General features: G+C 39.4%; 1 protein-coding gene across 1 annotated transcript in view; it reads left to right on the forward strand.

Annotated features, from left to right (window-relative positions):
- The window catches only part of LOC138046849 (dentin sialophosphoprotein-like), a 14,682-nt gene continuing 2,668 nt past the window's right edge, over positions 1-12,014 (forward strand). Inside the window, exons 1-4 of the mRNA XM_068893428.1 lie at positions 1-65; positions 4,724-7,323; positions 8,448-8,513; positions 9,247-12,014. The exon at positions 9,247-12,014 is cut by the window's right edge and continues 2,668 nt beyond it. Of these exons, the coding sequence (XP_068749529.1) occupies positions 1-65; positions 4,724-7,323; positions 8,448-8,513; positions 9,247-10,685 (4,170 nt within the window). The 3' untranslated portion in view covers positions 10,686-12,014. The remainder of the gene's footprint in view (positions 66-4,723; positions 7,324-8,447; positions 8,514-9,246) is intronic.

Raw genomic sequence — 12,014 nt, forward strand, 5'->3', positions numbered from 1 at the left:
ATGGGTGTCACTTCAGGAGAGAAGGATGGTGCTGCGGTTGTGTATGTTTTACAAGATTCAAAAAGGTGAGGTGTTGTGGACCAAGGCACACACGAACCTTTGCTTACGACGGCTATATCTTCTAGACAAATTAATTGTAGTGACAATAAAATGTCCTTTTTTCCCGAGGACGATTCGTGACTGGAATAATTAAACTACAAGATTCTGTTGTGCTGGCCCCAAGTCCAGAAACCTTGAAAAGCCGGTGGTAAATCATCCTTCGTGATAGACGCTGACCAAATGTTTAGAATATTAACTTTCACTTGCATTGATATTGTTTGATTTTACGCTTACACCATCCTCGAAGACCCAGGGGCAGTCAGTCGAGACGCGACGAGAATCGGGACTGGCGTAAAGTTTTACGCCAGTCCCGATTCTTGTCTCGCCTCGACTGACTTCCCCTGGATCTCTAAGGATGCGCTTACACATTCATTTCTAAGTCTCATAATGACCAGCTCCTTCGCAGCCCTTATTTTCCTTTGCAGCCCTTATTTTTGTTTAATATCGTGATCTCGAGGTGGCCTCTCCTATAAGCCTGGTGGTTTCCTGAGGTCTCCTCGCCTAACAACCTGCTGTATGCTTTTTTTAAAATCTGTTATACACATAAAGGCAAATAAATGATGATGATGATGATGATGGCTTGATAGCTTAATTGGTAGAGCACTGGACCGGCATCGTAGAGGTCACGGGTTCGAATCTCGTTCATGTCTGAATTTTTCAGGCTTTCCTTTCGTTACTGCTCAAGCAACGTTAATTATCTGCGATGATCAGCATCTTAACTTGGTTCTCTCCGCGGTTCAAACATATATGGCTTTCGTATATTAACTTTCGTTGCCGGTATCATAATTACAGTAAAACTCTTATGAGTATTTCAAGTTCTTTCATTTAAACACCATGGCACTAGCCTGTATATATTTCAGCCACCTCCTCCGCTGAAATTCAGCCAGGCTAGATGGACGACTAGAGGTGTAAGATCCGCGTGAAAGGCACACCAACCAATTTTCTGATAGTGTCCCTCTTAGAGACAGTTACGGAAAACAAAACTTAAGCAAGTAAACTAGGGACAACAATCCTGGGGGACAACAATCCCGTTACTTCAGCCCCGTTACTTCAGCCACTGAAAATATTTTCATACTGAAGCATCATCACTCCCATTACAGACCAAAACCTCTTTTTTATCACTTTTGCTACAATCCTGACCTCTGTCTCTTTTATAGAGATTTTCAGGTCACGTGTTCTAAGGAAAAATCCTCAAGGCTTGGAAATAAGACATACACAAACTAGACAACCATTTGACGCTTTTGGAAAAAGGCCGGCCGAAAAGCCATGAAGGAACATGACATTATTACGGTCACTCAGGGACGTCCTAATAATGCGTTATTTAATAGCGGACATGCTCATCTGACGCAGTTGATCAATCTCAATATGGAGAATAACGCGAAAAAAACTCAGATGTTTTCATGAACAGTAGCTGGTTATCTGAAGGTCACCCGTGTGTGTTGTAAACCATTTTTGATAGTCATCACACCTGGAGTACTTTCTTATCCCTTCAAACACATTGTTAGATACCCTTGCTTCCCAAAAATCGTTAGGTACAACTTGAATTTGTCGTTCGAGGGCACCATACATGTGTTTTAATAGCTTAAGTACTGACCAAGCCAACATTTGTACTTATAGCAGCTCTTAGTAAATTGAAGGTTGTTTTTAAGTAGGTGACCTTCGTAGACACGGAAAATTTTATAATCAACCACGGACACCTGCAAATTGAAATATATATCGGAAAGATTACCCGACATAAATCGAGAATTAGTTAGTGTAAAGTGCTTGATAGGTTTGACTTTCCGAAGTTGAGGCAAAACTGATCATAAATTGGCTGTTCTTTTTCCACCTAGTAATGGATTTCTGGGAAGTACACTTAATTTACTGAAATAAAAACATTGAAAAAAAAAACCGGTCATTGTTTGAAAAATAAGATTATTTAATTAAAGAAGAAGGAGGCCAGATGCATATGGTGACGTCAGTTAGTGAGTCATAAATATTTGAACTCTCTTTTTCGAATTACTGACTTGAAAGTTAATTAAGAAACTAAATGAGGAGGATAATATCCTGCTCAGTGGATTCATGTAGAGACTCTGAGGTGAGTGAATAAGTGATGCCTAAGTTGTCAAATTGTTACTCCGTTCAGTTTCTCTTAAAAAGCAGCAAGGCAATTAGAATTAAGGGAAAATTATGTAATAACCATAGCGATCAGTTCCATGAGATCTCAACAAAGGGTGTCAGAAGTCGTTCGTTGAGTTTTTTTGTGTCGCAACGAAACCAAATCGAAACAGAACGTTGGAATTAATAAAAATGTTTTACTTTAAATCTCCAAATACAAGTATTAATCAAGATTATAAAGTAAAAGGCCTTATTTACTTTAAATCTCGAAATAAAAGTATTAATCAAGATAAATAGTCGGTGAGCAAGTAACGCAAAGACTGGATTTATCAATCACACTAACGTTTCGACATTATCTCTCTCTCTCTCACCGAGTTGTCTTGTTTTACCATCAAATCACAGTTTGTGGCTACTGGGGTCATATTAGTCACGTGGTTTCTCCCGAGCGAATTGCAGTGCTTCCACGTGCTAGTCTTTTGATTATTGTAATTTCAACTTTTTTTGTACGTTAACGTTCCGGTATGGCGGAATCAAATGAAAGTTGTTGTCTGTTGGTCTGTGGTTGTTTCATTGCGAAACCAACATAGTTGAGTGACCTGAGTGCATATGATAGCATTTTGTCAATGTCTGCCTGTCCTTTGATGTGGATACCAACTATCCGGCACGCCACTTATCGTAGCATCTACAATATAGGAGATGGTAGTATAGTAGATATAACTATATAATTACTTTATAGTAATGTAGATGTCAATACGAATCCAAAGAAAGGGAACATTTTGACAACCACCTAATGTCCCTGCATATGACTTTCCCATGCTATCACGGGTTATTTTATCAAAGTTGACCGGAATGAGATAACAAAAAGCTCAATGTAACAAACTTATGCAACAATATGTGTGCTTCACTGAAGAACGCTTCACTTATCATCTATCACGTAACATGACGATTTTGAGTAAAGGGCAGAATAATTAGTATGTAATTAGAAGACGTTAGTAAACTATGACACCTGATATTGCCGTAACACTAAAAACTCTTAAGTTAGCTTTATCAAAGGTCGTTTAGCTAGAGGCAATAAATTTCTTATATTAAATTTTTTTTAGAGGAAGGCACCATTTTTAATGGAAGAGTGGACTCGATAAGTAATTCTAGTTGCTTTTCAGGAAGGAGTTCGACTCAGTGGTTAAGGAACTTGCCTTGAGATTCAGAGGTCCCAGATTAAAGACCCGTTCTGACCACTCGTAGAATTTGATCCTAGCTCGTAGTCCCTGTTTGACCTTCTTGGATGCACTTGTAAATAACCAACTGGTTTGCCTCCGGCCAGTTAGGATAGCTAACACGGGCGTAACGTCTTCTACGCAAATACGGACGTGCGTACTTGAGAACTTGGTGGGATTTTTTAAAAAAGATTTTCTGTTATAAGTAAAAGCTCTCCCAGGCCTCACACAGTGTCAGTCTCATCACCAGTCCCCAGTTACCGGTTGTTTTTGTTGGAAAGGTTATGATAATGATGTTATTACAGATTTTGCAACGTCTTGCACTTTGCTGGAAAACCTCCTGTTTGTGTTGTAGCTTACTGAAAACTCTAAAGATGGCTACAATAAACAAATGACTACTGCATTTTCCTTCGGAATTATTTATTGAAATGTTCTTCATCTTAATTTATCCCTTTGATACTAATTAGTTCTCCTTTCTTAGATAGAAAGTTTTTTTTTGGTTCGCGCCTTCATCCTTAATTGTTTTCGTTAATATGTCACTTTGTTATACTATTTATTGCATATTTTCATTTTATTTATCACTGTACAACTGACGACGCATGATGCCTCATCCGAAACATGTATTGTCTTCATTAAACTTCAAAAACATCGTGTGGTTCATCAAAACAAAAATGAAGTGCGTTTATTTTAAAGCGAAGTGCTTTTTATATGTCAACAACTGATCTCATTTTCACTGGAAAGTCTTAGCTCTCTGTAACTGGAAACGTGCTAATTGCTCTGTATTTAAAACTGTTAGCCAATGGAATCAAGGCTTGTAAATGAACTCAAAAAGGCCTCTATCAAACATAATTGCCATACAAAGTATGTGACCATATTCGTAGTAAATAGGTCTCGGAGATGCTGCAGTACCCTGTGATGAAAATTGGGATTCAGGAAATAGAGCGCTTGCTCTTTTAGTTCCTCTTCTTTAAATATTTTGATTTCGCTTGTCACATGTGCTTGTGCATCTTTCTTTGAAAGCAAGCTATGAAGTCGTGATACCTTTTCTTCTTCCACTGTTAAGTTGAAATTTTTGTCAATATCGAAGGAATCATTGCGATGGCATGGCTTGACACCAGGCCTACACATCCAACCTCACCGACTGGCGACTCCATAACATAGGTACAGTCCACTTTTTTTTTAATTAAGAGAGGGGCATAATTATTGCTGGTGTAAATAAAATCTTCTACCATACATAAGGAATGCAGCCTAAGTAAGTATGTACATAAAGAAATCTACCGTTACTTACCTTTGAACTTTGTCTTAATTTTTAGCTTTGAGATGCTTCTTTCGCTGGTGCTAAGACGTACACTGTTTCTTCTTCTGGCGGGACATTCTTTTACCCAACAATGGAATATACAGGAAAATTTAGAAGGATTGGACTTCTCATTAAAGGTAGTAGGAGTTCGAGAGAAACGGCAAGCCGAGAATTCATATAATAACAAACCTAATGGACGCGTGAAACGCTACGTAAATGACTTCATGGCAGATAGAAAGGACACCAGAGGTAATGAACAAAGTGACGGAAAAAATCTCCCGGAGCACGATGAAGAAGAATCCGATGACAATTTTCAGACACGTGATATTTCCAGTGCAGGGGTCAATCACGTGTACGACTCTGGTGGATGGTATGGCAGTGATTTGGACAACGAAGGAATGGACCCAAATGAATCGTCAAATGGTTTGTTCAACAACGAAGAACAGACCGGATATAGTGTGGATGACAAATATGAACCCTCTGAACCCTCCAAATCAAAATCTGTGGATGATGACGATGTGACCCAAATGCATTCTGAAAAATTGATCCCTGAAGACAATTACGCTGGCGTGGCCATGAACAGCAATGAAATGTCAAGGGGTTTGTTGGACAAGGAGCAAAGCAGAGATAGTGAAAAGGACAAAATAAAGCTATCTGAACGAAACTCTGTGGGTGATAACGATTCAAAACAAATGTACTCCGAAAAGCCAATCCCTGAACAAGATAACCTTAACGAGGCCACGAACGGCAGCGAAACATCAAACAGTTTGTTGGATGAAGACGAAGAGACTGGAGATAGTGAAAATGACAGACAGGAGCCACTCAAATCAAAATCGTTTGCCGATAATCGGCATGCAAAACAAGTGAACTCAAAATATCCGATCCCTGAACAAGATCACCTTCACGAGGCCATAAACGGTAGTGATACGTCAAGTTATTTGTTAGATGATGAAGAAGAAAAAGAAGAGAGTGGAGATAGTAAGATCGACAAAGGAGACACGTTTGAATCAAAATCTGCGGGTGATAACCTTGACGCCAAGCAAGTCTATTCCCAGAAACCAATCTCTGAACATGATCACCTAAAAGAGGTCGTAAACACTAACGAAACGTCAAGTTATTTGTTAGATGAAGAGGAAGGGAGTGGAGATAGTGAGAATGACAAAGAGGAGCCACTCAAATCAAAATATGAGGGTAATAATGATGCAGAACAAGTGCACTCTAAGAAACCAATTCCTGAAGAGAATCACGGTGATAATGCCTTGAACAGCAATGAAATGTCAAGTAGTTTGTTAGATGAAGACGAAGAGAGTGGAGATAGTGAGAATGGCAAAGAGGAGCCATCCAAATCAAAACCTGTGGAAGATAACGGTGCCAAACAAGTACACTCCGGGAACCCAATCCCTCAACAGGATCACATTCACAAGAAAATGAATGGCAACGAAACATCAAGTAATTTGTTAGATAAAGAAGAAGGGAGTGGAGATAGTAAGAACGACAAAGAGGGGATGTTCGAATCAAAATTTGTGAGTGACAATGATGCAGAACAAGTGCACTACAAAAAACCAATCCCTGAAGAAAACCATGGTGACAAGGCAATGAACAGCACTGAAATGTCAAGTAATTTGTTAGATGAAGAGGGAGGGAGTGGAGATAATGAGAATGACAAAGAGAAACCACTCAAATCAAATTCCGTAGATGATAACGATGCCGAACAAGTACACTCCAAAAACTTAATCTCTGAACAGGATCACCTTGTCGAGGCCATCAAAGGTAATGAAATGTCAAGTCATTTGTTAGATGAAGAAGAAGAAATGAGTAGAGATAGTGAAGACGACAAAGACGAGTCTCTCAAATCAAAATATGCCGATGATATCGTTGCCAAAAAAGTACACTTCGAAAACCCAATCCCAGAACAGGATCACCCTAACGAGGTCGTGAACAGTAATGAAACCTCAAGCAGTTTTTTGGATGAAGAGGAAGAGAGTAGAGATAGTGAGAACGACAAACAGAAACCTCTCAAGTCAAAATTTGTCGCTGATAGCAATGCTAAAAAAGTACATTCCAAAGGGGGTGAGACAATCTCTAAACAAGATGACCTTCACGAGGACATGAACGGTATTGAAACGTCAAGTAATTTGTTAGATGAAGACGAAGGGAGTGGAGAGAGTGAGAATGAAAAACAGGAGCCACTCAAATCAAAATCTGTGGGTAATAACGATGCGATAAAAGTGCAATCTAAAAAACCAATGAACAACAATGAAACGTCAAATAGTTTGTTTGATGATGGAGAACAACGGAGTGGAGATATCGAAGATGACGGACATAAGCCATCTGAAACAAAATCTGTAGGTGAGAAAGATAGGAAACAAGTCCACTCCAAAAAAACTGTCTCTAAAGACAATCACAGTCGTTTGAGTTTATTGGCGAGCAAAAAGGAAGAAAACAAACAGCATCAAACAGGGAATGCGTGGGGAGGTGACAAGATTCAGGACGCCAAAGAAAGTGACGACCGAAGAGAGAAGGAAGGGGAAAGTAGGGATTCGTGGATGGAACGTTACCCATATGACGAGGAAGACGAAGACGAATACGATGAGCCTGTCAAAAGACAAAATTTGGGTATGGAAGTCACATGCTAACTTGGGTATTTAAGTCCTAGGTACCGATACCGAAGAGGTCATAGTCTGATACCAAGAGAAAATGAGGGGACAGAGAGGGAGGCTCAAGGCGTGGGCCGGGATATGTTATGTCCACGAAAGTTATTTTTAGACGAGCGGAAGTCTTTGTTCTAGCGGAAGTCTGTCTTCTGAGACGTCCGCATGCAGTCTTGCCTCGCTCTCAGGTTCTTTGTGGAAAGAGAAAATGATGGCGCGCGTGGAAGGCTGATGAATATATATTTTCTTTCAAACATCGGACCGAGGTTGGCCTGCATGCGGACGTCTCGGAAGACTTCCGTTCGTCTAAAAATAACTTTCGTGGACATGACATATCCCAAGGGCTGGACCGGGAGCCTCCTTCTCTGTTCCCTCATTTTCTTTTGCTGATACTCGTACCAACGATGTGTAAACTTGAAAATTGACAGTGACATTGACTGTGTATTAATGAAAGATATATGTTTGAACTGTGGATAGACGCATGTTGATGTTTTTGATCATCGAAGAAATGAACGCTAGTTAAGCAGTAACGAATGGAACGCCTAAAAACGTCAGGCTTGAAATGAATAAGTTTGAACTCAAAACCATTGCAATACCGGTGCAGTATTTTACCAATTGAGCTATTAAGCCAACTAGCTATAGGTGCTGGTTACTTTTTGAGTTCTTAATAAGCCCGAAATGTTTTAAGGGAGACCTCTTTCAGCTTTTTACCGCTTGTCCGTTGTCAAATATAATTTGTTTTAAACAGAAAAACGTACCTTCTCTCCGCAAAGATGTAGCATGATTTGCATTTAGGAAACTAGAAGTCACTACTGATGTTACTTGAGGAAACATAAAGTTAAAGGTTGTTTTGGTGTCAATATCTAAAAAAGGTTAGTAAATAAAGACTCGGGAAATCATAGAATGGAGGACGGGATGTAGGAGCTAGAGTCATATGAATATATCGCAGGTTCTGTTTTTCAAATTCCGCGCTCAACAACGATAACGTACTTAATCAAGGAGTAAGGATCGAGTTTGGATCTGTATGACAGGTTGATAAACTTCATAAGCTTTAAATTCTTATGGTTTAATGTTGATTTCTTTCCATAGATTGGGGCTCACATCAGTTCACAGATTCCAGTTTGACATGCTGTCCCTCAGAAATGATCTGCTCAGGTTGGTAGAGCAGCAAAATGATCTGGAAAAGGTTCCCTTGTATATTTTACCAACCGCTGCATGTACTACAAGGATTGTACCTAAGGTTTCCTGAAGGCACAGAGACACCAGGCAGTTGTTCGCTATTTAATAATTATTCTACGAGGGCGGGCTGGATATAAAGTGATAGATAACACGCCGAGTTGGTTATAATCATTTTATATCCAGCAAACCCGAGTAGAATAATTGGATCAACAACTTGTCCATGTTGATTTTATTTGGCACAAAATGGCAAAAATATTTTCCATCTCGCTTTATTGCTGACGCTTTCCATGCCCATTTTAGGTACAGCAGGTATATGAACTGATAGCCTTACCCGGCGAGCAGAGTCTCTTTCAATGTTTCTAGACAATTCGGGAAGAGGAAAGAAGAAGTGTATGAAAGCCTGTGTCCGGCGAGCCAATGAAAATGCTGGAAATCTGATATCCGTAGTTAATTTTTTAGTAATTATCAATATTCAGCTCGCTCTTGTTCTTCATAGAGATGACAAAAGCATCATTTATGTCACAAAAATTGTCTCTTGTCGTGAGCAAAACAATTTAACAATCGCTGATTGTAAAGACTACCCGCTTTGATAACATCATTATTGCTATTAGTTTTACTTAAGTTACTTTTCCGTTTCACTCATCTTGACTCTCACAGTATCATAGTCCGTAGCCGCTAATACTCCCCCTTATGTTTCTTTTGTTATCAGATAAACCTCCTTGTGTATCTGACACAGGCGGATTCATGGGGTTTCAGGGTTACACAAATTTTCCTGGATATCCCAGTTACGATTCTCCTGTCATACCTAGTTTCCAGTCACCACCAGTCATCGCAACACCACTGCAGTACGTTGTAAATGCACCGCTCGCAAACAACATGGCACCAGTAAAACCACAATCGAAAGAGGAGAAAGCTTCCACGAGGAGGGTTTTCTCTAACGAAATGACCGCAGCTACACAGCCCCGAACACAAGGAATTGTTTCAGACCCGGTGACGGAACCACTGAAGTACAACGCAACAGAACAAAGTTCTGCAGGTTACGACGAAAGTGAAGAAAATTCTTACAACAACCCTTCTCAAAATGATAATGTGCAGGGTATCTTCACAGCACGTAATGTGTCTACTTCATTTACCCCTAATTTTTTTGGCAAAGTAAATGGTTCATTAAAGAACCAGACAGGGGCTGGAGAAAAACTTTCCAATAAATCTGTCCAGAAGGAAGATTTAAATGGAGTGTTTTCCGAAGAAGATAATTTAAGCCCAACTACCACTCTTTCTTCCAAGAAACCATATTCTCCGATAGAAAGCCACAACGGTTATGTAACAAACGGGACAGGAACTGAAGAAAATTTTTACAACAACTCTGCCTCTAATGAAGGTGTGTTTTCAGGAAGAGGTGAATTAAGTTCATCATCGACTCCTTCAATGCATCAAGCTTATTCCCAGAAAGAAAGTAACGACAAATACAAACCAAACTCACAAAAAAACGAAACGGAAATTGATGAAAAGTTTTACAACCATTCGTCGTTAAATGAAAGTTTAAGTGGTTTGTTTTCAGGAAAAGCGGATTCAAGTTCATCTATAACTCAATCTGATTCTCCAAAAGAGAGCAAAGAACGATACGCGATAAACTCGCGACAGAGTGAAGAGGGAAACGGAAAAACAGTTAACAACAATCAGTCTGCTAACAATGAAGGTGCAAAGGTTGATTTTCGATTTAAAAATATCCCAAGTGTCAAAAATCAGTTCATTGGACAGGCAAACAAGACCGCGTATGAAACTGATTCTGTAAAAGAAGTAAATGCTGCTGACTCACAACAGACTGGGAATCATACCTTTGAAGGACATGATTACAAAGATGAAATTGAGAAAGAAGCTGATGAACACCATGAAAAACAGGCTGACGAGAAGGTAGAAAAGCCGGAGAGACTACAAATGGGCGATAACAACGATCACAGTGTAGTCAACGAGCAAAGTGATGGCACCGATAATTTAGAAAATAGACAACATTCCAAAGAGATGCTTTTAAAGCAAAATATTACAGACCTCAACCCTGCCTATCATTCATTTGCCGTATCACCTACAGTTAACCCAGGAATGTGTCCCCCGTGCCGTAAGTATTTTCAATGGCAACCAGTTCATGCGTGAATATAAACGGCTTTGTTTATCTTGGAATAGCGCTAACCTTTACAATTACGTTAGTGTTAGAAGTAGTTAACAAATGCTTAGGCTAAATGGTTACTTCGTGTTGGATGTCAAAATTGAGCGTGCATCTATTTATTTGAACCTCTGGACGTAAGCGAACCAAAATAAAGAGCCTCATCTGCCAGGGGGCAGACAGTTGGCTTTTTACAAAGGGTGGCGACCAAATACAAAGCCAGGGCGGAATTTTAAGTAAGTAAGTAAGTAAGTAAGTAAGTAAGTAAGTAAGTAAGTAAGTAAGTAAGTAAGTAAGTAAGTAAGTAAGTAAGTAAGTAAGTAAGTAAGGAAGTAAGTAAGTAAGTAAGTAAGTAAGTAAGTAAGTAAGTAAGTAAGTAAGTAAGTAAGTAGGTAGGTAGGTAGGTAGGTAGGTAGGTAGGTAGGTAGGTAGGTAGGTAGGTAGGTAGGTAGGTAGGTAGGTAGGTAAGTAAGTAAGTAAGTAAGGGCGCTTTCGATTGACCCTATCCCGGAATAAGAATACGTGAAGTGATGATTAAAACGGTATGTATGGTGCGTTTCGAAGCAGCAAGGATAATAAAAATATATTTAAAATAGCATTTCAGCCGATTTTTGACAATTTTTATGTGAATCTCCGTAAAAACGACGGATTTCTAACTTATATTCCATGTATTCCTATTCTGGAATACGGTCAATCAAACGCACCCTAAGTAATAGCCTTCATTGAAAAATCAGACTCAACAGACGTGAGTCATTACAATGACAACGAACACTACAAACAAGTCATTTTCTTACCATTTACTACTTTCTTAAATAGATTTTTTTTTCTCTTTTTCTTTACTTTATAGCAAAACCCACAAAAGCGCAAGGTAAGTCCACAAGAAAAAACACTTAATGAATGACTATTCCCTAAGTAGAGTAAGATGCGTTTTTAACTCTTTCTGTAAATTCAACAGTAGCGTACCATAGCACACACCTCAATGTAAGAAATAAATTATTAATTGAAGTATGAATGAAAAGAATGTAAATTTGAAGCACAGTTTATCGATGAATGAGAGAATTGATCCACGCGCTTAGCTGAACAATTTAAGCAATTGTCTCTTTAAGACACTTGAAAAATTCAAGTGGCTCCAGGGGTGCAGGGTTTGCCCAGTGGTGAGAGCACTCACCTCCCAACAATGTGGCCTGGGTTCGATTCCCAGACTCGGCGTCATATGTGGGTTGAGTTTGTTGGTTCTCTACTCTGCACCGAGAGGTTTTCTCCGGGTACTCCGGTCTCCCCTCTCCTCAAAAACCAACATTTGACTTGATTTGTCTTAA

Source organism: Montipora capricornis, chromosome 4, assembly GCF_036669925.1.
Source record: "Montipora capricornis isolate CH-2021 chromosome 4, ASM3666992v2, whole genome shotgun sequence".
Classification (NCBI taxonomy): domain Eukaryota; kingdom Metazoa; phylum Cnidaria; class Anthozoa; order Scleractinia; family Acroporidae; genus Montipora; species Montipora capricornis.